General features: G+C 42.2%; 1 protein-coding gene across 1 annotated transcript; it reads left to right on the forward strand.

Moving 5' to 3' along the window:
* The first annotated feature begins 1,045 nt into the window (after positions 1–1,045).
* LOC102106331 (sorting nexin-18) lies at positions 1,046–27,497 on the forward strand. The gene is made up of 2 exons (XM_088061529.1): positions 1,046–2,564; positions 24,506–27,497. The coding sequence occupies exons 1-2, from the start codon at positions 1,046–1,048 to the stop codon at positions 24,757–24,759; spliced, it is 1,773 nt and encodes a 590-aa protein (XP_087917655.1). The 3' UTR covers positions 24,760–27,497.
* The last annotated feature ends 384 nt before the right edge of the window (positions 27,498–27,881 follow it).

Here is a 27,881-nt window from a genome sequence, read left to right on the forward strand (position 1 = left end):
GTTGGTCTCTTCTCCCAGGCAACCACTGACAGAACAAGAGGACACAGTCTTAAGCTGTACCAGGGCAAGTTTAGGTTAGATGTCAGAAAAAAATTATTCATTGAGTGATTGGGCAATAAAATCATCTGCCCAGGGAGGTGGCAGAGTCACCATCCCTGGATGTGTTTAAGAAAAGACTGGACATGGGATTCAGTGCCATGGTTTAGTTGATGAGGAGGTGTTAGGTTAGGTCATAGGTGGACTTGATGATCTCAAAGGTCTTTTCCAACCTAGTTCATTCTGTGATTCTGTAATACACTTACTGAAGAAAAGTTCAGGAAGGGACAGCATAAATTCTTATCACAACATGGAAACCCTGAAAAGAAAACAAAGCATCTGAGTTGACCCACAAGCTTCTTTGCCAAACTTGGAGAAGTGCTGAAACATCTTTGAGGAGGGCTGGAAGTAATCATCATGTATTCGAGTAATGAAAATCTTGTAAACTTATGAAAATTTAATCAACAGATTTAAAGAGGCTGAACTTGCAATATTACAACCTGCAAAACTTGGTAATACCCACTCAAAACTCTACCATTTTATAACCGTATTATTGTTGTGGCAGTGAAAATGGGGTGCCTTTCTCGGGTGAGGGCAGAGGCCGCGGAGGGGAGGGTGAGCGGGAGCACGACCGGAGTTTGGCGCTCACCCCTCGACCGGTTCGCGTCAGGGTCCGGGCGGGGAAGGGGCGGGCCGGACCGTGCTCATCGATGGGGACGGCCGCTCTGCTCTCGGCTCCTCTGTCCTGCCTCTCGGCTCTGGATTAGCGAAACTGGCGACGTGGGACATTCGCCGGTTCGGCCCCTGCGCCCTGCCTCGTCCGTCGAGGTGAAGCCGGGACTAGGAGCCGACCTCGCCGCAGCGCAGCGGAGCTCAGGGAACCAGCCGCTGCAGTGTCACTGCGGGCCAGACGCAGAGGGCCGCGGCGCACTCCTGCACAGCTCCGTCGTCGTGGTGAGGTGAGAGACGACGGCGGGGAGCCCCCGGCGGGCGGTTGGGCGGTGGGGCCATGGCGCTGCGGGCCCGGGCGCTGTACGACTTCAGATCGGAGAACCCGGCGGAAATCTCGCTGCGGGAGCATGAGGTGCTGAGCCTCTGCAGTAAGCAGGACATCGAGGGTTGGCTGGAGGGTATCAACAGCCAAGGCGACCGCGGTCTCTTCCCGGCCTCCTACGTGCAGGTTATCCGTGCGGCCGAGACGCCGCCGCCCGCCCGCTACGCCAACCTGCCTGCCGGCGGTTTCGAGCCGTTGCTGCCCCCCGCCGCCTTCAAGCCGGCAACACTAGGGGTCCCTGCCGCCGCCGGGTACCCTTTCCTGCCGCCACCCTACGGCGGTTCCTACCAGCTCAGCCAGGGCAACGATGACGACTGGGACGATGACTGGGATGAAAGCTCCACGGTGGCCGATGAGCCAGGCTCCCTGAGCAGCTCCTATCCAATCTACGAGGCGGAGGGTAGACGGGCCTCTGGCCACTACCGCCTGTCTATGCAGTCTGACATGTCCCTGAGCTCCCGCAGTGGCCAGCTGGCAGGTCACCTGCACCCGCCCAGCAGCAGCACCAAGAGTTCGGCCAAGGTAAGCCGCAACCTCAATCGCTTCTCGACCTTCGTCAAGTCTGGTGGGGAGGCCTTTGTGCTGGGTGAGGTATCAGGTTTTGTGAGGGACGGGGACAAGCTGTGCGTGGTGTTGGGCCCCCGGGGCCCTGAGTGGCAGGAGAACCCCTACCCCTTCCAGTGCTCCATCGAGGACCCCACCAAACAGACTAAATTCAAGGGCATGAAGAGTTACATCGCCTACAAGCTGGTGTCCAGCCACACTGGGCAGCAGGTGCACCACTGCTACAAGCACTTTGACTGGCTCTATGGGCGCCTGGCTGAGAAGTTCCCCGTCATCTCCGTGCCCCACTTGCCAGAGAAGCAGGCCACTGGCCGCTTTGAGGAGGACTTCATCTCCAAACGTCGCAAAGGCCTGGCCTGGTGGATGGACCACATGTGCAGCCACCCTGTGCTGGCTCAGTGCGATGCCTTCCAGCACTTCCTCACCTGTCCCAGCACAGATGAAAAGACCTGCAAACAAGGCAAGTGCAAGGCTGAGAAGGATGAGATGGTGGGTGCCAACTTTTTCCTGACCATCAGTGTCCCTGCTGGCTCTGGGGCTGGCCTGGACTTGCATGAGGTAGAAGGTCAGGTAGATGGCTTCAAAGCTTTCACAAAGAAGATGGATGAAAGTGCCCTGCAGCTTAATCACACAGCCAATGAGTTTGCTCGTAAACAAGTCACTGGTTTCAAGAAGGAATACCAGAAGGTGGGACACTCTTTTAAGTGTCTCAGTCAGGCATTTGAACTGGACCAGCAAGCCTTCTCAGCTGGCCTCAACCAAGCCATAGCCTTCACTTCAGAAGCCTATGATGCCATCGGGGACCTCTTTGCAGATCAGCCCCAGCAGGACCTCGATGCTGTGACGGATTTGTTAGCACTCTATCAGGGGCATTTGGCCAACTTTCCAGATATCATCCACGTCCAGAAAGGTAACACCCTTACATGTTTTCTGAAACGATGAAATTTTATGTTTCAGTGGTATGCACACAGATATGGAGACAAAGGGCTAAATTTGCTCTGCATCTGGCTTGCTGGCCTTGAGTTAAATCTTTCAGTGTTTACTCAGGTAAGCTGTTGCTAAAAATACAAAATAACACATCAGTGGCAATTTACATTCTGTGCCAAAGGTCTATACATTGTTGGGAACTTTATTGAAAAGAGGTTACTGTGTTTGGTTGTGTATCTCTGAAAGAAACCACATCTGCCTATACTGCTGATACATTAAAGTTTAATGGCCTTGTTTACAAAGCCTGGAGATAAAGCGGTATGCAAACATCTATTACTGTTTGATGTATGTTAGTTATCTTAAATCTCTGATCTAGTAGATAACAAATATAAAGTAAACCGAAGATGGAGATAATCTGATTGACTACTTTGTTTGAGGTGTACATGGTGGTGTGTGCATTTTTCAGTGTCAGACATTCAGATGAGATGTTTAAAGCTACTGGTGTTTGTCAGTTCAGCCATACATGAAACTCTCTTGCAACCTTTGTAAGGATGATGGTCTTCCATAATGTTCTTAGTTGGAGTTGTTTATCCTTTGCCCTTATTATCACAAAAAGATGTTGCTCACTTGTTATCCTTTTATCATTTTTCTAGCTGAAACATGCTTCTGAGGTTCAGGTTGCTGTTTGTATGATGTTTTGTGATCCACTGGAGTAAAAGGAACTCCAAATATGAAAAAATCATCTGCTACATAACTAGTGACACTTGTTCAGACAAATCTAAGCTTATAGCATGGTATATGTGTAGTTGATTTCCCAGCTGTGAAGTTAATACTAATCATATATTCATCATTATGAAAAGACTAGCCCATCATTCATTCTTTTTGCTGTTATATATGATCAGGGATGTGTGGGGATTAGAGCTGTAAAAGAGACCGAGGAAACATCACATATTCAGTACAGAAATGGGTATGTGTAACAGTTATTCAATAAAATGTGCAAGCTTCTTTATTGAAAATTATTTTGGAGATTAATAGGCCATGTTGTACTCCACAAGAGGTAGAGCTTGAATTGTCACCCATGGTGAATCAATCTTTTTTACCCTTATGTGTCATTTTCATGATTATTGCATCTGGAAGAGTACCTTGAGTTTTACGGTAAAAAAGTTGGAAGAGTTCTTTCAATAGATCAAAAAGGCAGGCTTCCAGGAGGTGTGCATTATTGCTGGGAAAAACTGAGGAGGCAAAGTTGGTATAAAGTGCACAAACTGTTAATTTAAAAAAGTAAGCTTTTGATTAAAATTACGTGTATCAAAGTCAGATTTCCATTCTTCTGTCAAATCTTGTAAATTATGAGTGGAAACTTAAACGATCAATATTGTTTTGAATAGAAAAGGGAAGTGTGTAATCTATTCCTAAAGGAGTTCTGTTAGTTGCTGTGTCACTGTTCTGATAGCAACTTTAAAGTATTTTAAATTTGGAAAGAAGGATGACCTTGGTAATGCCTCGTGTTTGAGAGTAGAGAATTTTAGAGTGAGTCGTCAAATAATAATAGGATTATTTGTAAGCTTCTGGGAAAAAAACAGAGGGAAAGATTTTTAATTAGGTGAAATAACACAGCAGATGATATATACTATTTAAACACTGTATCCTCAAGATTTAGGACTACATAAGTTCTTCAATGTAATATTCTTGGAGACTGTAATCTGAGGATTGTGAAGAAGTTACATGCTTGACTCAACTCATATTTCCTTCAACTTGTATAGGAATGTTTCCTTTATAGTTCTGTTTAAATCTGCACTTATTGCTTAGGTTTGCCATGCTGAACCAGAGAAAACTCATCTAACTGAGCTTCCACTAGACTAGTGCATGAGCATGATGTATGTAGAGCTGATTTTGTGCCAGAGCACTGTCTTGGAACTGGTTGGAGAAATGTACAGTCAGTCTGTGTGCAGGTGTTGATGCTCTACCACCTCTTGTCTAAAACTGCCTTTAACACTATATTATCCCTGGTACATATTTGCCTTTAGAAAATGGTATGCGGTGTTTGTTTTGCATGGCCTGATTTTTGGTAGGGGGGGGGGGGGGGCACAGAGGTGGCTTCTGTGAGAAGCTGCTGGAAGCTTCTACCATGTCTGGCAGAGCCAATCCCTGATGGCTCTGAAGATGGACATGCCACTGGCTAAAGCTGGACCAATTAGAGATGGTGTTAATGCCTCTAATAACATATTTAATAAGAAGATCAAAACAAAGTGGGGGCAGTTTTAATTCCAGCTAGAGAAGAGGAGAAGGTGAGAATATGTGAGTGAAACAACATGGAGACACTAAGGTCAGTGGAGGAGGTGGTCCAGGTGCCAGAGCCAAGATTCCTCTGCAGGCCATGCTGATGACCATGGTGAAGCAGGCTATCCCCCTTCAGCCCATAGAGGTCCACGGGGAATGCAGAGATCCACTCACAGCCTGTGGGGGTGGTTCCCATGCTGGAGCAAGTGGATGTCTAGAGGAGGCTGTCATCCAGTGGGAGACCTGGTGGAGAGAGGGGCCCCTGCTTCCAGGCTGAAGCAACCTGTCCTTGGAGGACTGCACCCTGTGGAAGAGTGACCTATGCCACAGCAGTTTTGGGAGGATTGTTTGCCCATGGGAGGGACTCACGTTGCTGTAGTTTTCAGAGGACTGCTGTTCATGAGATTGGACCCATGCTGGAGAAGTTCAGAGAACTGTCTCCTGTGGGAAGGGACCCCATGGCATAGCAGGGGAAGTCCTCTCCCTGAGCAGTGGAAGAAAACCTCAGGCGATGAACTGACCAGAACCCCCACCCCCTGTCTTTTCCTATTAGTGGGAAAGAGGGAGGGGCTGGGGGAAAAAAGGTGGTTTTAAGGTCTTATTTTACTTCTCAATTTTGTGCTGTGATCTTAGTAATAAATGCACTTTATATCCCCAAGTCAAGCCTGTTTTGCCCTTGAGTGTTTTCTCCGGTCCTTAACTCATGAATCCTTTGTTTAAATTTTTCTTACCTCATTCCACCTGTGGCAGGGGAGGGCAAGTGAACAGCTGTTTGCTGTCATGGGTTCCTGGCATTTGACCAGTGTCTAACCACATGTGCTTGAGAAACTGGTCTTTTGAGTGTTCATGTTAATTACAGGAACAGGATTAGAGCCAGGTTAAATGTTTGTTGTTGTCATTCCCTTTACAAAATAGGAAAACTGGAAGAAAACAGAGGAAGATGTTTTTTACTCCCAGTATACTGCTGTTTTATTTCTTTAAAAAGTTACTTGTAACAAGGTATAACTTTGCAGATCAGATGAAAATATGAACTCTTTGCTGTTCTTGCAACATAAGAGCTTTACTTTAAATTTACTGTGACAGTTGTCAGTATTTGAGAATTACTGTCTTTATAGACCAAGCAAAAATCTTTCAGTGTTTTCTTTTCTAGTGTGCAACTTCTTTTTGTGTGTCCTTAGAAGTGGTAGAAACAACAAACTGTTATATTGCTTACATGGCCATGACTTTAAAAAGATGAACTCTGAAGTTAGAAGTACTTTTCCATTTTTCTTCTACATAGTGCAAATATATTGTCCACTTGGGGCAAAACTTGAAGCATTTTCTAGACTCTGTTTCTATATTGTCCTAGACCTGAGAAGGACCAAAAAATAAAGGCTGTTATGCTCAAAACATACCCATATCTGTGGGTAGAATATGACTCCCTTGTCCTGTTATAGGTTTGCTCTACTGCAGATAGTTGAGCAGGTGCTTAATGTGATTTGGAAGTGTGTTTTGTGGTATAGACTGAGAAGTCTGCATGTCTAGGGTTTTTGAATAATTTCTTCAACTCTTCTTCTGCAAAAAGAAGGCCAGAGGATCTGAGCCAGAGAAGAAAATTTCCCTCCATTTGGGCTTTATCTTTTCTCTTAGAATTATGAACCAAAGCCATGTAAGCCTCACTATTGCTTTGTCTGTGTACCAGCAGGAAAATGTTTTAACTATTGTGATCTTTTATTGTTTTGGGGTCGAGGTCTTTCTGCCTCCCATGTTGAGGATACCATACATGATCTGAAGTGTGCCAAAAGAGTTTGTCATTTTGGTCACTTTTGTAAAATATGTGGACCACTGGACTGTGTGAATATTTTCAAGCTGTTTATTATCTTATTAATATTATAAGTATTTTATGAAATGGCAATAACTTCAATAAGAAGTTTTGAAAGATTCCTCACCTTCATCTTGTGCACCCAATGTTTAAGGAATGTTCTGTGAGAAAAGTTAAACTTCCTGCTCTGGAAGAGACAGAGGAAAGATGTAAACTCCCATATGCCAATTGAGGACCAACTTCTATTTTAGTAGGCTTTGCCACAACCCACTGGTAGGCAACGTGATGTTTGTTGTAAGTTCTCATCAGGCTGAACAAAGATACCAGACCAAGGGTCAGGGAACTAATATGTTTTATTCTACAATCATCTTAACTCTGGTAACTAGCCCACTATTTAGACTCAAAAGGTATTGGCTAACAGGCCCTTAATTTACAGTACACTTCAATAATCTCTCAACTCCTGCAACAAACATCTCAAAGGTGCTGGCTCACAAGCCACAACACGATAACACAAGCTCTCCCCTCCCACAACAATCTTTTGTACAGAGTACAGGGTAAAATATGATAGCTGTGCTTTGCCCAGGCAAAGCAAGGGAGAAGAGAAATAAAGGCAGAAAAGAGAGAGAAAAGAAAGATCACCAATCCTTAGAACCCCCATTGGTACAGCTGCATGGATGGTCTGGAGCTGGTGAAGCAAAGAAAGCAAAAGAGAGGAAAAAGAGAAGAGGGAAAGCTATCAATTTCCTTTTGTCAGGAAAATTAATCCACAAAACACTAGAGGTTTATGTCCAAAAAGGAGACAGAGGAGTTATTTTACTTTATTCGAATAATGGGAGAGGCCATGGGGCATTCCCCTGGGGTCTCTCAAATTTTTGGAGGATGCAGCCTCCTTTTTATCCTAATTTCCCAGCTGCACGTCCTTCTCTTTTTCCCCATAGGCTGAGGTACTTGAGAGGTACAGACTTCTCAGAATGCCTGATACCTAAGATTCCCCTCTAATGTATAACATCCCTCTTAATTTTTAATTCTTATGGAATTTATGGTGTTTCCTCAGTGTCCCTTTCATCTTTCAATATCCAGTCTCATTTACCAGCAAACCTACAGATTGTTTATAAAGGCAAATATCTTTTTCCATTCATCAATCAGTGGAATCCATCCCATTGTTTCTTTTATCTCTCAGTGCTAGTTTCATCTATCAGCAGACCCACTGATTGTTTGTAAAGACAAACCCGTCATTCCTCTCACTTTTATAGTTAATCTGGTGTATGCCTCATGTAAACTAGACTTTTCACGCTGTTTTGTTCATGTGTGCACAGTCAGCCCTTTGAGCCCTCCTTCAGGAAGTGAGCTGGGGGGGGAGGGAAAGTTGATGGTGTCACGAGTTTCAAGGTGGAGCAGGAAGTTGGCTCAGGCTGCCCCACCTCTGCAGGGACCCTCTCTTCCAATCACATCTTTCTTGTCCTAACAGAATGTTTGTGATAAAACATGCTTACACCTGGTCCTCCACAGGCTTGAAAAATAAGTTGTACTTCTGTAATTTCTTTTGCAGAACTGGTGTATCTTTCTAGAAATGCTAGTTTTAGTGACTCTAATTTGGAGAAGAAAAGCAGCCTCTCATCTTCATTTGTAATGGATAATGCCTTTTTAACTGTGTTTTTAAAAAAGGTCTACTATGATGGGTTGACCCCAGCTGGAGGCCTCTCTGTCACTTGCCTCCTCAACTAGACAAGGAAGAAAAAATATAATGAAAGGCTCGTGGGGGAAGATAATGACAGGGAAAGATCACTCAGATTACTGTCATGGGCAAAACAGACTTGGGGAAAATTTTAATGGATTTGATAAAGGGGCCTAAATGTTAAGATGTAAGCAGCAATTCCATTTTGTCTGCAGGGCAAGATTTAAAAGAATTATTTTCAAAAATATATGAATGACTCTTTTGCTTCTTGATCACCGGTTGTTAAAGTAAAATAAGGCAAGTGGTCTTATTTACCTAAAGCAAACTTAATTCTAAAAATGTCTAAAGAGTATTTGAACAATATACTGGGAGTATTTTTAGAATATCTCACAAAATCATAGTAAAAAAACACATTCCATCTGGGAATGCATCAAAATTTCAAGCATTGAAAAACCCCAAACAGCACTGAAACCTGGATTTTTCTAATGATTTTAGGTTTATTTGAGTGGGGGTATGTGTGCTCATAAGTAGATCAGACTGTTCAAAATGCACACCTAAAATTTTATATCACAATTTAAAAACAGTTCTCTTTTTTGCTTTCTTGCCTCTTACGTTTGTTGTGCAGACATGTTTTTTCTGTCCTTATTTTTCCTTTATCCACTTTTTCCCCCCTCCATCCCTCAGATACATAGTTTCCAGGGGGTGTTGCCAAAGAACAAAAGGATAAAACCTTGCAACAAGTATTAAAATGGTAAGATAAAAAGCAGATCTTTAATGAAAGCTTTCAGGTGCACAAAGCATAGGTATGTACATGAGTGATAAAGAATTACTACAATTTTTATAAGGTTAATTAATTAGTATATCTAGCCAATACATCCAATAGGAAATCAGTTACCCCAGTAACCCACCCTTGGATCTGCCCCTCAGAATTGTTCCAGGGGCTTCTTTGCCCTATTTCTTGTTATGTCTTCTCAGATTCTATTTGAAAAACAAAATGTCCTTGTTAGAGGTTCTTTTCTTCAGAATAGGACTAAACAGAATTTCAGGAATAGTCAAACTCTTAGCTTATTATTCTAAAATCTAAGAGAAAGGGTAGGAAAAATACTAGGAGCTATATAACCATATAACAGTCTACAAAGCTACAAATATATGAAAAATATATAAAAAGCAAAAATCTTTAGGTATCATAAGTCCCACTTTATTGTCTGAGAGCTAAGCATGTAAACCTAGTCAGATGACCCTCACAACAGGAAAAAATAGTTGGGTATTTACATGTCATCTGTTTTAGGATTTTTATGAAAAAGGTTGGATTGCTCTAGGATGACTCTTTTATTTCTTGCCCTCTCAGGTTCTCCTTTTCTATTACAGCAATGATGTAGTGTTGTCTGCTTGCTCCTAAATCACCTAATATTACCTCCCAGTAACCTGAAGGAAACTGAGACTTTTGCATGTCTAAAATATGAAGGAATCTAGAAAACATAAAATTCTAGGTTCTCTGGTGTTTGTAAATCACACAGAACACAATAATGAGCAGGACTAAAACTGAGGAAAGACTTTATTTGAAGAAGATTAAACAGGAAAAATTTTGACTTCATGTTCTGTCTACCAAAAATATGCATATCTTCTTAAACATGATTGTTTTTTCTCTTTCTCTCACTCCCACAATCTTTTCTTGCCTTGCCTTGCCTTGCCTTGCCTTACTTTTCTAAAAAAGCAAGATTCACTTAGTCAGTCATGATGTGTTTTTAAATTCATGTAGTCAGTTTGGAACCTATTATCATGGTATATAAATTAGATGACAGATAGATGTTTCATAGCTGATAAAACCCCAGTAATTTTTTTTTTAAAAACAAGCTGTTAGTAGAGGAAGAGTATAACTGTTCCTCTGTTGTTGGTTTAAAGCATTAGCTAACAAAATTTCTAGAAAACTTACTCATTTCTTGCTGTGAGATATGGATTAGAAAAAGAGCAAAACAGGCTTAAAACTTAAAAGGAAAAAAGAAAGTTTATTAACAAAAACTACAAGAATAAGAAACCAGAATAAAACTTCCAGAAACTTTTTTTCTTCACTAGTCAACCATTCTCTTGTTCACATGACAACATAGAGACAAAAAAAACCTGGTGGTTAAAGCAGTCTTAATTTTGCCATAGTCTTTTCATCAGTTTTTGTAGACAAAAAGAAGTTTTCTTCTGCTAATTTATGGAGAAGAAAACCATTTTTCTCATGGTTTTCTATTTTTCTGATTCCAGCCACCTGGAAACTCTGTCATCAGTTTTCTCCTTCCATTTCACACCACTCTGAGGTGGGTTTTTTGGGTCATGAAGTCACGGGGTGTCATTTTAAGGATGAGTTATTCAAAGGCAAAAGTTCTCTTCATCTGTCTCTGTGATGATCTCTGGAAACAGAAATTTTCTCTTTGCCTCTTAAGGGCTATAAATCTTCAACAACTATCACTTCTCTTTTTCTGTTCCAGCATCTCATAGGATCACAACTACTTCACTATTTGCTTAAATCTACACTTTGGAATACTCCATTCCCCCCAATATACTCTGTCATGAATTAAAGGATTTTTTTCAGAACACTATTGTCTATCTTCATAGTTTTAGCAAAAGAATATTTCAGCTTATTAAAGCATCTCCTTATTTCTCTCTCTCATTTGAAGCTTAATTCTTTTCTTCACTGTCTTTGATAGTTTATGTTGTCTTTTTACTTGTTGATCACTCTCTTTCTTCTCTTTTTTCTGGAAAAAAAAAGATTAATCTGCAAGTCTTATCTGGGTGGTGAAAGAGTTAAAATTTTGCCCAGGCTTTGTGGATGGTTTTGTGATCTCTGCCGGAGCAGCAGCTGGAGCTGTCTGCAATGGAAGATTTTTCATGGTTGCTCTGGAGAGTGTGGTCACTGTCTCAGCCCGCTGCAGGTCAATGGCTTTTTCTCTCTTTACTCGTCAGTTTCTGGTGAAACTCAGCAGCGGCAGGGGACTGGCCTTGCCCGGCAGCCTCGTTGTACAAGGTTCAGCGAGCTCTCTGAGAAGGGGCTCCTGACACTTTACAGTCTCTATCTTCTCTGGGACCCACAGAACTCCGGCCAGCTCTGCTCCGCCCCCCTCCGCGGCCTTGTCCGGCCTGGGGTGGGGGAGGAGGCTGAACCAGAGCCCTGTTACCTCTTTAAAAGCTGGAAACTAAAGAGACAAAGAAATTCCCGGGCTTAGGTCTTAAGGTGGTGTTCACAGGTTGATCTCACTTTTCAATGGTCAAAACTACTGTCAGTTCTCTGAAATGGCCAGTTATTGGCCAGGAGAAAAAACTCCCATCAGCCTCCAGCACCCTTAACTTCTTTAGGTGTTTCTCTTTGTTTCTTAAATGTCAATCTATCACATCCTCCCATGGCAAAAATTACATGTATTTGCTGCACATCAGGAAGTCTATCCAGATTGCCTATTTAGTTCCAACAGGGTAGAGAAGTTTTGATTAGAGCTCACACACATAGATTTGACCAAAGACAATACATTGTCAGCTCTCATGTTTTTATGGGTACTTGTTCACCACAGGCAGTAAGATCTTGTCTATTGGGAAAACCTTGTGGAGAGTTAGAGAGTAGCAAGTTGGTGTAGATACTGAAAAAGTAAAAATTGTTTTGGAGAAAGAGGAAGTAATTTTATTTTAAAACTATGTAATACCTTTTCAGCCTGAAGCTTATGAAGAATCTAGATAGTCACATGTTTCTCTCTTGCAGCTGAGAGAAATCCAGGTCTTACTAAAATGATTTCCATCCAAACAGGGAAGACAAGAATTGGTCAACTAAAACCAGAGAGTAGCTCCCAGAACTTTTCCAAATCTTTGTAAGCACATAATTAAAAACAAATGACCTGTCCAATTTTGCTATTTTGCAAGTCATCTTTGAAACAAAGTGTGCTGGTTTTGGCTAGGGTAGAATTAATTGTCTTCACAGTGGCCAGTATGGGGCTGTGTTTTGGGTTTATGCTGAACACAGGATTGATTATACATAAATGCTTTTGTTATTGCTGAGCAGGGGTTGCACAGGGCCTTGAGGCCTTTTCTGCTTTTCTTACTGCTGTGCTGGCAAGGGGATTGGCAGCACATGGGAGGTTGGGAGGAGACACAACCGGAACAGGTAACCCTAACTGACCAAAAGGATATTCCAGACCATATGACATCATGCTCAATATAGAAAGTGGAGGGAAGAAGGAGGAAGGGGGAGAACATTTTTAGTGATGTCATTTGTCTACTCAAGTAACCGTTACACGTGATGGGGCCCTGCTTTCCCTATTAAACTGTCTTTATCTCAACCCATGAGTTTTCTAGCTTATACCTTTCCAATTCTCTTCTTGATCTTACTGGTGGGGGAAGTGAGCGGGAGGCTGCATGGTACTTGGGTGCCAGCTGGGGTGAAACCACAACACAAGGACATGTTTCAACCTTTCCAGCCTCTTTCCATGACTTCATTGTTAGACTTTATTTGAACAGTTAAAATGCCACATTAATGTGTGCAAACTGTATAAGCTCATCCAGATGGTACCTTATTTTAAATTGTCTTGTTCAAATAACTGAAAATTCTAATTTAAAAAATGAAATCACATTTGGCTTAGCCTCCAAAATATTAGTTTTATTGGCAGATGAGCAAACAAATGGCAAATGCTTTCTACACAATATCTTGTTTATCTCTTTCACAAAGGCCATGAGAATTTAAATTTAAAAAAATTTAAAAAGTGAGAAGTGTGGTTTGGAGTGGTTGTCTCATGAAATTGGTAACAGAATAGATACATTTAAAAAAATCTGTTTAGGTCTTGTCAGTGATTTTCAAGGGAAAACTGGTTCATTGCTTGCATAGCAGTGTGGTGTAACATGACCCAGTGAAACATTTATACTGGAGGTGCTGCACGCCAAAACGTGTAGATTTTTTTGGGGGACTCTGGAGCTGAAATGCACATTGTGAATGGAATAATTTAAATATTTTCCAGTTGCATGAGTATTGTGAAGACTCTGAACATGCACAGGTATGATTACAGTCCTTGTAGCTCTGCATAAATTTGCCATGTATGCTCTTCCTATGTCTGTGTACTTCAATTTGCAGATGTATGTGTTGTGAGTCTAATCAGATCTTAAATATGGCATTATTTAAAAAAATAAACATTTATCATGTCCATTAACACTGGTAACTTTTTAAAATTGAATGACATTTGACACTGCTTTCTAACATCATCATTAATTGTTTATATATTAATTAAATCAGTGTAAATTTTGAAAGCACCTGTTACAATCCGCTAATTATAGGAGAGGAAAGTGAGCTCTCTGTGGATTGCAGATAGAAATATTAGGTTCGAATATTCCTCAAAATGAGATTAAAACCAAATGAGGTTAAATGTTGATACCAAAAAAAGGTATATTTTATTTAACAGTAAATAAGAGAGAAATAAAGATAAAGAAATAAAAAAGAGATGGGAAGGTACAGGAAGAGTGACAGAAACAGATTAAGTTGAAAGATATCACCCCTCCATGGGTTACAACAACATCTTGTTGCTTCCCTCCATCTGGTCTTCTTGGTGGTGAGGGTCCCCTGCTGAAAGGCATAGAATTCAATGGATTAATGTACATTTGGGCCAGGTGGGAATGCCCAGGCACCTCTCCTGCAAAAGGGCAAGTTTGACACTGTTTCTTTCAAGACTCTGGATTGGTTGCATCATTTTGCATCACATGCAGTGCTTTGGTGCAAGGCTTCAGGAATAAGTCTGGGGAGCACTTCAGGGGCTTTTGATGGATTATGACACCTCTCCAGCTGCCTCTCACATGAATGTCCTGTGGATGCAGCTTTCCCAGGGTAGGGGGGAGCTTTTTTACAAGTGAGCCAGTTTCTGTAAGGGAGGATGGGTATTCACTGCCTCTGACCAGAGGTTTTGCCACACACCCAAAAACATCCTTCTTCTCCCCCCTTGTTTGGGGAGGGGGAGTCTGTGTAAACCTGGCAGTAAGAGATAAGCTTGAGGGCTATGGCCTCCCTCAGCCTGAAGCCAGGAAGGGATGATTTTCATGACAGCTGCTGGACTTGGCCCTCCCATGGATGCTGTCCCAGCTTTATTTATTTCTTCCCAGACCTGAGATGATCGAATCAAAGTGTTACTTTATCTTATGTCAAGTTGTCTTAGGTGGCTTAACTCACAGTTCATGGTTTCAGTCAGGAGGCCCATTGAGGGTGAGGTGGGCTTTGTACATGGTGCAGCTTCCTTGGTGCAGCTTCATTTTACATTTTTGCCCTAATGGGGCAAAAGTCTTTTATGGCAATGTTTAAGCCATGAACTCGTAACATTTCAGTCTCTGACACCACCAGATGAATATTAATAGTTTCTGAAATCTCTAGGAAAGACTTACTTTTGTGTGATCTCTGAATTGTGTAGATTAGAATATGATTCAATTGTGACCTGAAGAATGTAGAGTAGTATAATTTATGAGCCTAGATTTATAGGATACTAGTATTTTATTCTGGAGTTAGTTTTGGGTTTGTTTTTTGGAGTTTTTTTCATCAATGATCAATGAAATAAAAAAATAAACATTAATATTAACCAATCTGATCCTGCTGCTGGCACCGCTGCATGTGAAAAAGATTTTTCTTTTTTGTTTTTTTTGGGCTACACTGGAGATGGTGAGGTCAATCAGCTGTAGCAGCTGGTGACAAGCTTTTAGCATTCATGCTGGTGGGCCATAGGGATCAGGAAGGTGTGAAGCCAGGTCCTGCCACCACCTCAACCTTGGGGAGAGTCACTGCTCTTGACCTTCTAGCATCTCTTTGGCACACCAGCTTCAGAGTATGGCCTCTGCCACTCAAATACCAGCATCCTTGGCCATGCAGTCTTCAGTGTACACTTAAACTTGTTAATAATTTCCCTGCTACAGTTTAAAAAAGAAAAGGAAAATCTTCTCTACTGTCTTTCTACAACTGCATCACATCAGAGGGGAATTTCTTATGCTCACAACTGAAAGTTCCTACCAGGGCTGCAGACAGGATGTGCCACGAAGAGAGCAGTCTAAATGCAAATTAAGGACAAAAACATTAAGAGTAGAGAAATACTGAGAACAGAGAAAATATTTTCTGCATATTTGCTATTCAAAACACCCCCCAGCCAAGTTAACAAGTTGTTGTTAGAAGTTGTACAGAGAAAAATCACACATGCTTCTCTGAATTTTAGAAATTACAGATTTTATTTATAATGCAAGGCACAACCCCCATTTCAAAAATGGGAAAAGCTCCTTTTCCCTAAGTCTGCCAAATCATGTGGTATTTTAACTTCCTGGTAGTTTAACCCCAGCCAGGAGCCAAGTCCCACACAGCCTCTCACTCACTCCCCCACCAGTGGGATCAGGGAGAGAATTGGAGGGGTAAAAGCTAGAAAACTAGTGGGTTGAGATAAAGACAGTTTAATAGGGAAAGCAAAAGTTACACACACAAGCAAAAGCAAAGCAAGGAGTTCATTCCCTGCTTCTCATGGGCAGGCAGGTGTTCAGCCATGTGCAGGAGAGATGACTTGGGTATACAAACACTGCAACTGAATATCCCACTCTTCCTTCTTTTTCATTCAGCTTTATATACTTAGCATGATGTAGCCTGGAATATCCCTTAGGTCAGGTTGGGTCACCTGTTCAGGCTGTGTCTCTTTCCAAATTCCAAATAAATTCTCAATATGTCCCCAGCCTGGCCATAGCTGCAATAAGGGGATATTCTGTCTAGCAAAACTTTTCTCTTGGATCAGAGTTCTTTATTTCACCATGCACCCCCAGCCTCCTTGCCAGCATGGCAGTATGAGAAGCAGAAAAGGCTCTGTGCAAGCCTTCCTCAGCAATAACAAAAACATCTCTATATTATCAACCCTGTGTTCAGCACAAATCCAAAACACAGCCCCATACCAGCCACTGGGAAGAAAGTTAACTCTACACCAGCCCAAACTAGCACACTGTAGTAAGAGCATACTTTGACCTTCCATTCTACCTGACTGCCAGGTGAGGGGCTGGAGATGGGCAGGTGATGAGCCACACCAGGCAGGGGAATAAGTGGGAAAAAAAGACATGGAGCAGCAGCTGTGCTGATTGATTCCCTCCCAAATCAGTGCCCATAGAGAAAACTCAGACACTGTTGTTGTCTCGGTTTTGGAAGACAGGTGTCTGCTAGGGAGGGCAGGAGCCTCTCCTGGAATAAAAATGTAGACCCCCTCCTTCCGAATTATTATAATTCTGAAATTAAGGGCTCTCAGGCAGAGATCTGGGGATAGGAATAACAGTTCTTTATTAGTATGCATAACAAGGCAAACAAACAACTATAACTACAGCGTTAGCAAGAAAACAGAACCAGGGACCCCGTGACAGCCTTCTCGGCTGAGACGGGAAGGGATGGAGGAGAGGCTTTGCTTCACAAACCCCCTCAGGCGGGCAGTCCCGGTGCTCCTGCAGGGCTCTGAGGAACACTCAGCTGGAACGGCAGGAATGAGCAGAGATCCTGGGCCGGTGGCTGAGGTGTATCAGCAGCTCCGCGGTGGTGCCTGGCACTGCCACGTCCCCCTAGGCCGGGGGTGCGAGTCCCACCAACGAAGAGGGAAGAAGGAGAAGAAGCAGCAGCTCCGTCTGGGTGATGGCGAAATTTCCTTCTCCTCACCGCAACATTTCTGCGTGCCCCAAGTGTCCTTCTCCAAAGCTGAAGAAGCCTGCCAAACTGCCCCTACCTCCCCTTTTCTTGCCCCCTTCCCCCCCTGGGCCCAGATGAACTCTTTGTGTTTTCTCAAGCACTCACCAAGTACCTGCAGTCAGGTTTTCCCTGCAACTAATGGGTAAAAATTCCACAGGTGAGCCAGAACTAAAAGGACACTTAACCCCCAACAGCTGTGCATAATCTCATGTTCCAAATCTGAACTGAAGAGATGTGTCAGAGAACTGGGGAAAGACTTGTAAGAACTGGCTTGTTAAATGGACATGTAAAGTAAAGAAAGATAACATCACTGGTGAGAAACTACAATTTTACTGTTTAATGGTGTTTACTAAATGTGTAGATTCTGGCTGACAAGAAGATAAACCTGCTTCTGCAGCAGTCTTAAGGTGACTTTATGATGCTTGTATCCCAAGTTGCTTTATGTTACATATTAAGTTCTGCACCTTTAAAACTGGCTTTGGGAGCGAAGAGAGGGAATGAGAAGCACATGGTTTGTATTGAGAAAGAGCCCTCACTCCCCCACATCCTGTTCCTAGACTGTATTGTCTGCAACATGGACAGACAGTGGGACAGAGCTCTCTTGCTTTTAGTTAGTTTTTAGTTAACTGAGGCAGAGACGTTCCCTGGACTGTTTTTTTCCTTTTTCTTAGATCTGTTCAAACTTACTCTGGACTGAAAAAACAGACAAACCCCAGGAGCTCACACCTGTGGCCCACTGGGGCCTGGGTCTCAGCACTTTCCAGAGCCAGAGGGACTGATAAGAACCTGAGCAAGCCTAGCAACACCACATGAAAAAGACTTTTTCTAGATTTGCCATCTCATCAAACAGAGAGAGGTTTTATGGCTTAATATTATTAAATTTCTGTTAAATAAACAGGTTTTTTCCACTTTTATCCAAAAAAATCTTTTTTTCCCAAATCAGTTGAAGGAGGGGCCGCTTGAATTTACTTTCTGATAAACCCCCATTTAGAAGTTCTCTCCCAAATTTGCTCTAAACCAAGACAAGCCGATAGCACGGAGATCATCCTGCTGAAAGATAGGCAGAGAACTTTCTCTGTTAGCTTGCTGGTTAGTGTTACTGCAGAGACCATAGGAAAACATTTCTTTGCAATGTATAGGGAGCCCTGTCTGTGAACTGTAGTCACAGTATGGTGTATTGGGTTTTCATGGACAGGTTTTGGTGGGGGGGGAGGGGGGGAGTCGTCAGGGTGGCTACAATGGGAGCTTCTGTGAAGAAGCTAGAAGCTTCTCTCATGTCCAGCAGAGCCAGTGTCAGCCAGATCCAGGACAGACCTGCCACTGACCAAGGCCAAGCCAATCAGTGACAGTGGTAGCAGCCCTGGGATAACATATTTAAGGAGGAAAAGAAAAATTGTGGCAAGAACCTGCAGCTGGAGAGAGGAGTGAGAATATGTGAGAGAAGTAACCCTGTAGGCATCAAGGTCAGGGAAGAAGCAGAGAAGGAGGCACTCCAGGTGCCAGAGCAGAGATTCCCCTGTAGCCCATGTAGGACCCCATGCTGGAGCAGGTAGATGCCTGAAGGAGGCTGTGAACCTGCAGGAAGCCTGTGCTAGAGCAGTCTCCTGACTGGACCTGTGACCCTGTAGAGAGAAGCCCACACTGAAGCAGGTTTGTCAGGACTCATGACCTCATGAAGGACCCCCCTGCTGGAGCAGATCTTGAAGAAGTTCCATGGGTTATATATGCTCATGTCCAGGTGGGAATGCCCAGGTACCTCCCCTGGGGTGGGGAATTTCACACTGAATGATGCAATGCTGTAGATCATGGGACACTTTTTAAGTCTTTGATCGTTTATGACACCTCTGAAGATGTCACAGCTGCCTCTCAGGTCAGCACACTTGAGTCAATTATGGCCCATCAGAAGGGGTGATTACTTCCAGGCTACATGTGAATGTCCTGGTGCTTCCCAGAGTGGAGTTTTCACAGCTGATCCACTTGTGTAAAGACTTTGGCATGATAAAAACCATTATCCCACCTCGATGGATTTGCCTCTTATTAGCCTCTTCCCTTATCTTGTTCAACACCCAGCTGTATCCTGAGGTGGCAGGTGTGCTCACCCTCTGCCCCTGGGTGGTTATTTTGCACATCCTCAGCTTGCACCCTGATTGTTTGAGCCATTAACATTCCAGTCCCTCACAGGAAGGGGCAGGGGTGTTTTAAGTTTTGTGTTTATTGCTCATTATCCGGCTCTGATTTTTGTTGGTAATAAATTCAGTAATTTCTCCAAGTCTGTTTTGCCCATGACAGTAATCGGTGGGTGATCTCTCCCTGTCTTTGTCTCCACCCAGGAGCCTTTTGTTATAGTTTTTCTCCCCTGTCCAGTTGAGGAGGGGAGTGATAGGGCAGCTTTGGTGGGCATCTGGCATCCAGACAGGGTCAACCCTCCATGTATGTTAATAAATGTAATGCAAAACGAGAAAATTAGTTAAGTGTCATGGGGTGACTCTACCTTTAAGGTGGTTTTGGGAGCTAAAGAAGTTGAAGTTGCTGGTGACTGATGAGAGTCTTTTCTCCTGACCAATTATCGGTCATTACTGGGAATTGACAGCAGTTTTGACCATTGAAAAGTGGGATCAACTTGTGAACCCTACCTTAAGATGTAAAGCCAGAGTACTCTTGTTCTCTTTGTTTCCTGGCTGTGAAAGGTAACAGAGCTCCGGCTGGCCTCCCGTTCCCTGCCCGGCCATGCGGCCGGGAGGGGGGCTGGGCTGAGCCTGCCGCGTCTCTCGGCCGGGAGATGGGGGCCTGCGGGGGGCTTGTCCCAGGCTCTGGCCGGGCCAAGCCGGTCTCTGGCTCGGCTGCAGGTTTTGCTGTGACTAAATTCACCAGAGACTGACGAGTGAAGAAAAAAAGGAGCTCTGAACCTGCGGCGGGCTGAGGCGGCGACTAGACTTTCCAAAGCAGCCATGAGGAATCTTCTATTGAAGACAGCTCCAGCTCTTGCTCCGGCAGAGATCACAGAACCATCAACAAAAGCCTGGGCAAGATTTTAACCCTTTCATTACCCAGATGAGACTTGCAGATTAATCTTTTTTTTTAATCCGGAGAAAGAAAAAGAGAGTAATCAACATGAAAAGAGACTATATAAAACTATCAGAGACAGTAAAGAAAAGAATTAAGTTTCAGAAAAGGTAGAGAATAAGGAGATGCTTTGTGAGCTGAAATACCTTTCTGTTGAGGCTATGGAAATGGACAATAAGGTCTTGAAAAAACTCCTTTAATTCATGACAGTATATAGGGAGGAACAGAGTGTTCAAAGTGTAAATTCTGAGTAAAAAGTAGAGTGATTGTGATACAGTGAAGTGCTAGAATAGAGTGAAGCAAAGATTTGAAGCCTTGGGGGGCAATGAGAAAGCTGTTTTCTAGTGAAGCTCACAGAGACAGATGAAGAAGACTTTTACCTTTGAATAACTCATCCTTAAAATGACATCCCTAGACTTATGGCCCATAATACACCTCAGAGTGATGTGAAATGGGAGGAGTGAGCTCTGATGACAGATTTCTGGGCAGCTGACATCAGAGAAATAGAAAACTATAGCAGAAGTAGTTTTCTTGTGAGAAACTCCATAGATTAACAGAAAGAGACTTCTGTTTCTCTACAAAGACTGATGAAAAGACTGTAGCAGGAATTGGGACTGTTTTAACCACCAAAGTTCCAAAGTTTTTGTCTCTGTTGTCATGTGAACAAAGGAATGGTGGGCAGTAAGGGATAAAAAGGGTTTTCTGAAAGTTTATTCTGGTGTTATTATTCTTGTAGATTGTTAATAAACTTTCTTTATTCCTTTTAAGTTTTAAGCCTGTTTTACTCTTGTTCTAATCCATATCTCACAGCAAAAAAATAAGTAATCTTTTTTAGTTACTGGTTTAAAACCACGACATTAAGACATTACAAATAGTTAAAGGAACAACTAACTTAATTGGGATCATAAAGGTTGTGAAAAATGCCATATTACTAACATTTTGTGATAAGGTAAAAGCTTTATTGATCTGGTTCGTTTCAGTTATATGAATGAAATATGTATATAATATTTAAGGAAAATAAGTTGCTCTTATGGGAAATTGAGACAAATAAATGTCTAAGACTCATCTTGGTGTTGTCACTAGATGAGTCTGCTTTACTGCTTTAGGTGAATCTAGTTTGGGTGATATTTTGGTTTTGTAAGATGTGTATGCTTTAATTAGCTATTTGGACAAGGAAGACTATCAGTTCTTTTGTTCTGTGTTTCTTCTAGCTCTTACAAGCTTGTGTTAGCTTTACCTGGATCTCCACAACTTTGAAATAAACTTTTACATTATATAGTAATCAATAATTAATTTTGGGATATCTGCAGTATAAAAGCAAAATGGTGTATTACCAAGATTTTGTGTATTCTGATCTCCTTTTTATATTTCACAAAACTTGTGAAATGTGATATTTCACAAAGTCCCATTTCTGAATGAGGCTATTTTTCTGGTATTTATGTAGGCTTCACTTGATCTGACTAGTTCTCTAATGCTTTCATGTTTTTCCACTGCTGGTGATATGCGGATAGAAAAAGAACTCTATAACTTGCAGAATAATTATAAGAGTAGGTGTGAATTTTATTCAGTGCTGAGGTGCATGGGGATATCTGCTCCGAAAAGCATGCGCACCTTTGAGATTTGGTTTTCTCCTTTTATCCTTTACAAAGTAGGGTTACACGACGTCTGTCCTCACTTCATATTACAAATAGCTCCATGCCCCTTTCAGTCCTTTGACCACCTTTTGGGACTTTAAATCCGTTCCTTCCGGCTTAGGGTCCGAGGAATCTCCTTTATCCTGTGGTGCCTTTGTCTTTGCATCTTGTTTGTGTATTCTAGCTCCTTATCTTATCTTGCAGTCTGACCCTTTTCCTGTTCTTGTGGATCAGGGTGTCAGGGTATGGTTTTTGTCAAACCCCCCCTTTTTAGTCAAGTATTTCTTTATGTTTATTTCCTAATTCTTAATTTTTCTGTTTCACTGGTATACTGTATTGGTTTTGTATGGCCTGGTTTGTGGTGGTGGTGGGGGGCACAGAGGTGCCTTCTGTGAGAGGCTGCTAGAAGCTTCAACCATGTCTGGCAGAGCAAATCCCCGATGGCTCTGAAGATGGACATGCCTCTGGCAAAGGCTGGGACAATTAGAAATGGTGGTAAGGCCTCTGCGATAACATATTTAAGAAGAAATGAAAACAAAGGTTGTGGAGCAGTTTTACTTTTCAGCCAGAGAAGAGCAGAGTGAGAATATGTGAGACAAACAACTGTGAAGACGCCAAGGTCAGGAAGAAGGAGGGGGAGGAGGTGCTCCAGGCACCAGAGCCAAGATGCCTCTGCAGGCTGTGGTGACTAGGGCGAAGCAGGCTGTACCCCTGCAGCCCATGGGGATTCACAGGGAATGCAGAGATCCACCCACAGCCCTTGGGGGAGGTTCCCATGCCAGATGGATTCCCAGGTGGATGCCTGGAGGAGGCTGTGATCCTATGGGAGCCCCGTGGAGAGAGAGGCCCTGCACATAGGCTAGAACAGCCTGTCCTTGAAGGATTGCATCCTGTGGAAGAGTGACCTATGCCACAGCAGTTTTGGGAGGACTGTTTGCACATGGGAGTGACTCACGTTGCAGCAGGTCCCAGGGAGCTACTATTCATGAGAGTGTCCTAATTTGGAAGACCAGTGTCTGCTAGGGAGGGCAGGAGCCTTGTCTGCTAGGGAGGGCAGGAGCCTCCCTTGGAATGAAAAATGTAAACCCCCTCCCTCTGAATGACTGTAATTTTGAAATCAAGGGGCTCTCAGGAAAAGAAATGGGGATAGGAATAACAGTTCTTTACTAGTATGTATAACAAGGCAAACAAGCAACAACTATGGCATTAATAGCAAAACAGAAACAGGGACCCTGTGACAGCCTTCTCGGCCAAGATGGAAAGGGAGGAGGAGGAGGAGGAGGAGGAGGAGGAGGAGAAGAAGAAGAAGAAGAAGAAGGAGAAGGAGAAGGAGAAGGAGAAGGAGAAGGAGAAGAAAAGGAGAAGAAAAGGAGAAGAAAAGGAGAAGAAGAAGAAAAGGAGAAGAAGAAGGAGAAGAAAAGGAGAAGAAGAAGAAGAGGAAGAAGAAGAAAGAAGGAAGAAGAAGAAGAAGAAACAAAAAGAAGGACACCGAACCCCCAACACATTGATTCAGGCGAGAACTGTCTCCAGTGGGAGGGAACTCATGGTGCAGCAGGGGAACAACTCCTCTCCCTGAAAGAAAATCTTGGGTGTTGAACTGAATGTAACTCCCATTCCCTGCCTCCATGCCCCCCTGGGATAGGCAGTAGAGCTGGAAAGGAGGGAGGGGTGGGGGGGGAAGGTGTTTTTAAGGGCTTATTTACTTCTCATTATCCTGCTTTGGTTTTGTTAGTAATAAATTCACCTTGTATATCTAAGTGGATCCTGTTTTGCCCATTATGGTATTTAATGAATGATCTCTCTCCCAGTCCTTATCTCAACTCATGAACCCTTCTTTAAAATTTCTCTCCTCTGTCCAGCTGCAGAGGGGAGTGAGTGAATGGCTTTCGTGGGTGCCTGGCATCTGGCCAGCATCAACCCACGGCATGTATTTGTGAAAAACGAGTTTCACTCTCCTGATAAATTTTAAAAGGTTTAATATAAACAAAAAGACAATAGGACACAAAGATAATAAAGCAAAGGGTTAAAACAGCCGGGGGGCTCGGCTCTCTGCCAAGAGCACACCTGGTGCTTTGGAAACACCCTTTATATACCATTTCTGCCACATGGATTTCATGCATATTTAAACTTTTCCAGGAACTGTTTTGCATGGCCACTCCTTGGATCCGCCTTTTTAGAGTATGCACATTTCTTGGCTTTGCGGTTTTAATTTCTCTCTGATCATCTTTTAATTTGGGCCGTGGCTCTTTCTTCCACAGGTGGTGAGTGCTGATAGCAGCCTGGGCCATATCATCTGTTCACTGGAGGTAATCCTGCTTGCTCCGGCAGGACCTGAACCTAATGTCCAAAATTCTTCTGACCTACTCCTAAATTCTAGCTAATAGCAGGAGATAAAGACTGCATTCACATAAAAGCTATTATAAAATTATACATATAATATTCATCTTAATACTTGCAAAAAGCCAATATCACATGTATTTATAACATATTTATCAGATATTCTCTGAAATATACCATCAGATTCTTTAGACTGTGAAACAGGCAATTTTTGCAAGCTAGCATCTTAAAGTATTTTTTTTAACAAGATTCCCTGTTCTGTGATTTTTGATCTGAAAAAGCTTTAATTTTATTCCTTTTCATTTCTATATATATATGCACACGTATATACATTTAGAATGAGCCTTCTATGAATCCTTGTTGTTGTTATAAAATCACTTGTTAAAGTACAGGAGTTGAGTCTACATTGTCCTCACAGTTCAACTATTTTGTTTTGTTCTTTACACAGGAGCCCTTACCAAAGTAAAGGAGAGTAAGCGACATGTGGAAGAGGGGAAGATGGAACTCCCAAAAGCTGAGGGCATTGAAGAACGCTGTAACATTATTTCTTTTGCAACTCTAGCAGAAATTAATAATTTCCACAAAATTCGTGTGAGGGACTTTAAATTACAGATGCAGCATTTCTTGAAACAGCAAATACTCTTTTTTCAAAAAGTGACACAAAAGCCAGAGGAAGCTCTTCACAAGTATAACAGTGTTTAATCTCTGAACTTTGATTTGTGGAATTCCCTCAATATGAATGTGACTCAAGAAGCAGAGCAAACATTGCTGCTGCTGAAAAACTGTTGCCAGTGGTAGATTGTGGTACAAGGGTGGTTTTGTGTTCACCTGGAATCTTCATTTAATCTCTGATTATGTAGAAAGGAAAGAGTTATAGGGCTATGTAGTAGAAACAGTACCAAACATTGTAACCAAGTTATACTGTGTATGCTTATATAACCATTGTAACTTTTTAAAAATAATGAGTATGTTATTTGCCTTATTGCTTTATGAAACGTGGTATCTTAGTGCATACTTTGTAGACCTCAAAACTGTTTGCAACTTTAAGTAAGTTGGTGTCTCAGTTTTGGAAGACAGGTGTCTGCTAGGGAGGGCAGGAGCCTCTCCTGGAATAAAAATGTAGACCCCCTCCTTCCGAATTATTATAATTCTGAAATTAAGGGCTCTCAGGCAGAGATCTGGGGATAGGAATAACAGTTCTTTATTAGTATGCATAACAAGGCAAACAAACAACTATAACTACAGCGTTAGCAAGAAAACAGAACCAGGGACCCCGTGACAGCCTTCTCGGCTGAGACGGGAAGGGATGGAGGAGAGGCTTTGCTTCACAAACCCCCTCAGGCGGGCAGTCCCGGTGCTCCTGCAGGGCTCTGAGGAACACTCAGCTGGAACGGCAGGAATGAGCAGAGATCCTGGGCCGGTGGCTGAGGTGTATCAGCAGCTCCGCGGCGGTGCCTGGCACTGCCACGTCCCCCTAGGCCAGGGGTGCGAGTCCCACCAACGAAGAGGGAAAAAGGAGAAGAAGCAGCAGCTCCATCTGGGTGATGGCAAAATTTCCTTCTCCTCACCGCAACATTTCTGCGTGCCCCAAGTGTCCTTCTCCAAAGCTGAAGAAGCCTGCCAAACTGCCCCTACCTCCCCTTTTCTTGCCCCCTTCCCCCCCTGGGCCCAGATGAACTCTTTGTGTTTTCTCAAGCACTCACCAAGTACCTGCAGTCAGGTTTTCCCTGCAACTAATGGGTAAGAATTCCACAGGTGAGCCAGAACTAAAAGGAGGACACCTAACTCCCAACAGTTGGCTAGCTAAAAGCTGGCTACCAATGCCTTTTTACTTTCCTAGATTTGGATTTCTTATATTAAAGTGATTCTTTTTTACAGATTCCTAGTAAAGCAGCTACATGATTCTGTGCCTTTAGACTCTATTTTTCCTTTTCTAATAAGTCACATTTTTATAACTGAATGAATGAAGGATTGATGCCCATAACAGGAACTGATTATGAAACTGATTATTGACTGGAAAAAAATCAGCTCCCGTCCAGTTTGTGCAGCAAGTACTGTCATATGACAGGTGTTATCTCAAAAAGGAGAACTTAAATGCATTCACACTTCCCCTGAAAATGGCAACTATGATAGAGTACTGTTGTCCTAAAACAGGTTCTATCACCTGTTGTGCAAGAAGCCAATCCACACATAGTTGAGGTATTTGATTTATTCACAGTTCTGTACAGAAAGGGACACTGGGTGGCAAATCCACAAAGCCAGCAGCATGACTATCAAAACTTTTCACTTTTATACATTTTAGCATACAATAGCACCAGTGTTCATTGGCAACAAGTTACAAAGTTTTCTCATTAATTAGTATTCTACTTTCTATTGGTTAAATTATTCTGTCACTTCTTATTCTAATTAGTCCGTATGCTCATCTTCCTTTGATTTGGTGGGTTTCTTGGGTTGGTGGCTGTGAGTCAGTGGTTGGGATCTCCCCCTGCCAGAATTACCTTCTATCCAAATTAGCACTTTAGATTGATGGTTGGCCTTGTTTTTTCCTTCTTCTGGCCTTGGTTGTTTCACCAAGTGTCTTGGTTAGCTGGTTTCAGCATTCCGTTATGTCTGGTTTCACCTGATATATTACTTCCAGTTTATTTTTTTCTGTTCTTTCCCTATAGCTGCAGTTACTGAAGTCTATTAAAACTGCAGTTACTGAGACATGTTAAACATAATTTATCTATTTGGAAGCCCAGCGGTACATCACTAGGAAGTTAAGCACATATACAAAACTACACCACTAAATCCCCTTTCCAAAATTAATATTACAGTGAGGTTGGTTTTGGGGTTTTTTTTGTATAAAACATTACTGTGAGTGCAAATTTAAAGAACTAATGTAAAAAAAAAAAATAAATGTATTAAGATGATATGAATACAAGCGGTATGGCTAGAACATTTTTTATTTTTCAACTGATCTGGTCCTTGTTGATTGCTGATTTAGTTTATCTTCAGACTTGCATCTCCATTTCCAGTTTTAGACTCCACTGTGATTCATTAGCTTACTAATTACAAATTTTCAGGGATGTTCAGTAATATAAATGATCTGAAATAAGTTTTGGCTGAACTGACTTAGAAAGCAGGTTACATTTTTATATTTATAACATTTGAGAATTAACAGTTGTCTTAATTTTTGTATAAATATTTTTCACAAGCAGAGTGCATTATATATATGTAAACATATTTTAAAGAGTTTTCTTGATTATTTCCCTTGAATAAAGTCTGAAGTCTGTGTTTATAACCTATCGGTTTCCTTGATATAGGTCAGTATGAAAGAGGGTATTTATTTATCCTACCTTTTTTCTCCTAAACAAAAATAACAAAACATTCCAAGGAAACAAAATGTTTACCTTTTTTTGTTTTAATTAAATTAATCAGAGTTAAATTAAACAAGTGAAAGCCTGGAAAAGGAAGTTAAGCAATAGTTGCATTAAGTGCAAACCATTGCTCACCTATGCAGCGGAAATGTACTGTTCTTTTGCTCAATCGTGAGTTTCTGTAGCTTAACCTCACACCTCTGTTTTAAAGGAATAATTGTAGTAATGTAGTTTTGGTTTTGAGATTCATCCCCAGATGCTTGGAGATTGCTATTTTGATCATGTTTTATTTGGCAGTGCTGCTGTTATGTACTCAAAGAAGTAAAATACAGAAGAATGGAGAGGAAAAAAGACAGTATGTATAAAAGAAAGGACAATCAGTGAGGAAAGACTCCATTTCCAGATTATTAAAAAAGTGCTGCAAACAAGGTTGACAATATAAGGACCATAGTCATAGGGCTGACT

Source organism: Pseudopodoces humilis, chromosome 12 (assembly GCF_049639895.1).
Source record: "Pseudopodoces humilis isolate 2021_Gansu_Grassland_sample_001 chromosome 12, ASM4963989v1, whole genome shotgun sequence".
Lineage (NCBI taxonomy): Eukaryota > Metazoa > Chordata > Aves > Passeriformes > Paridae > Pseudopodoces > Pseudopodoces humilis.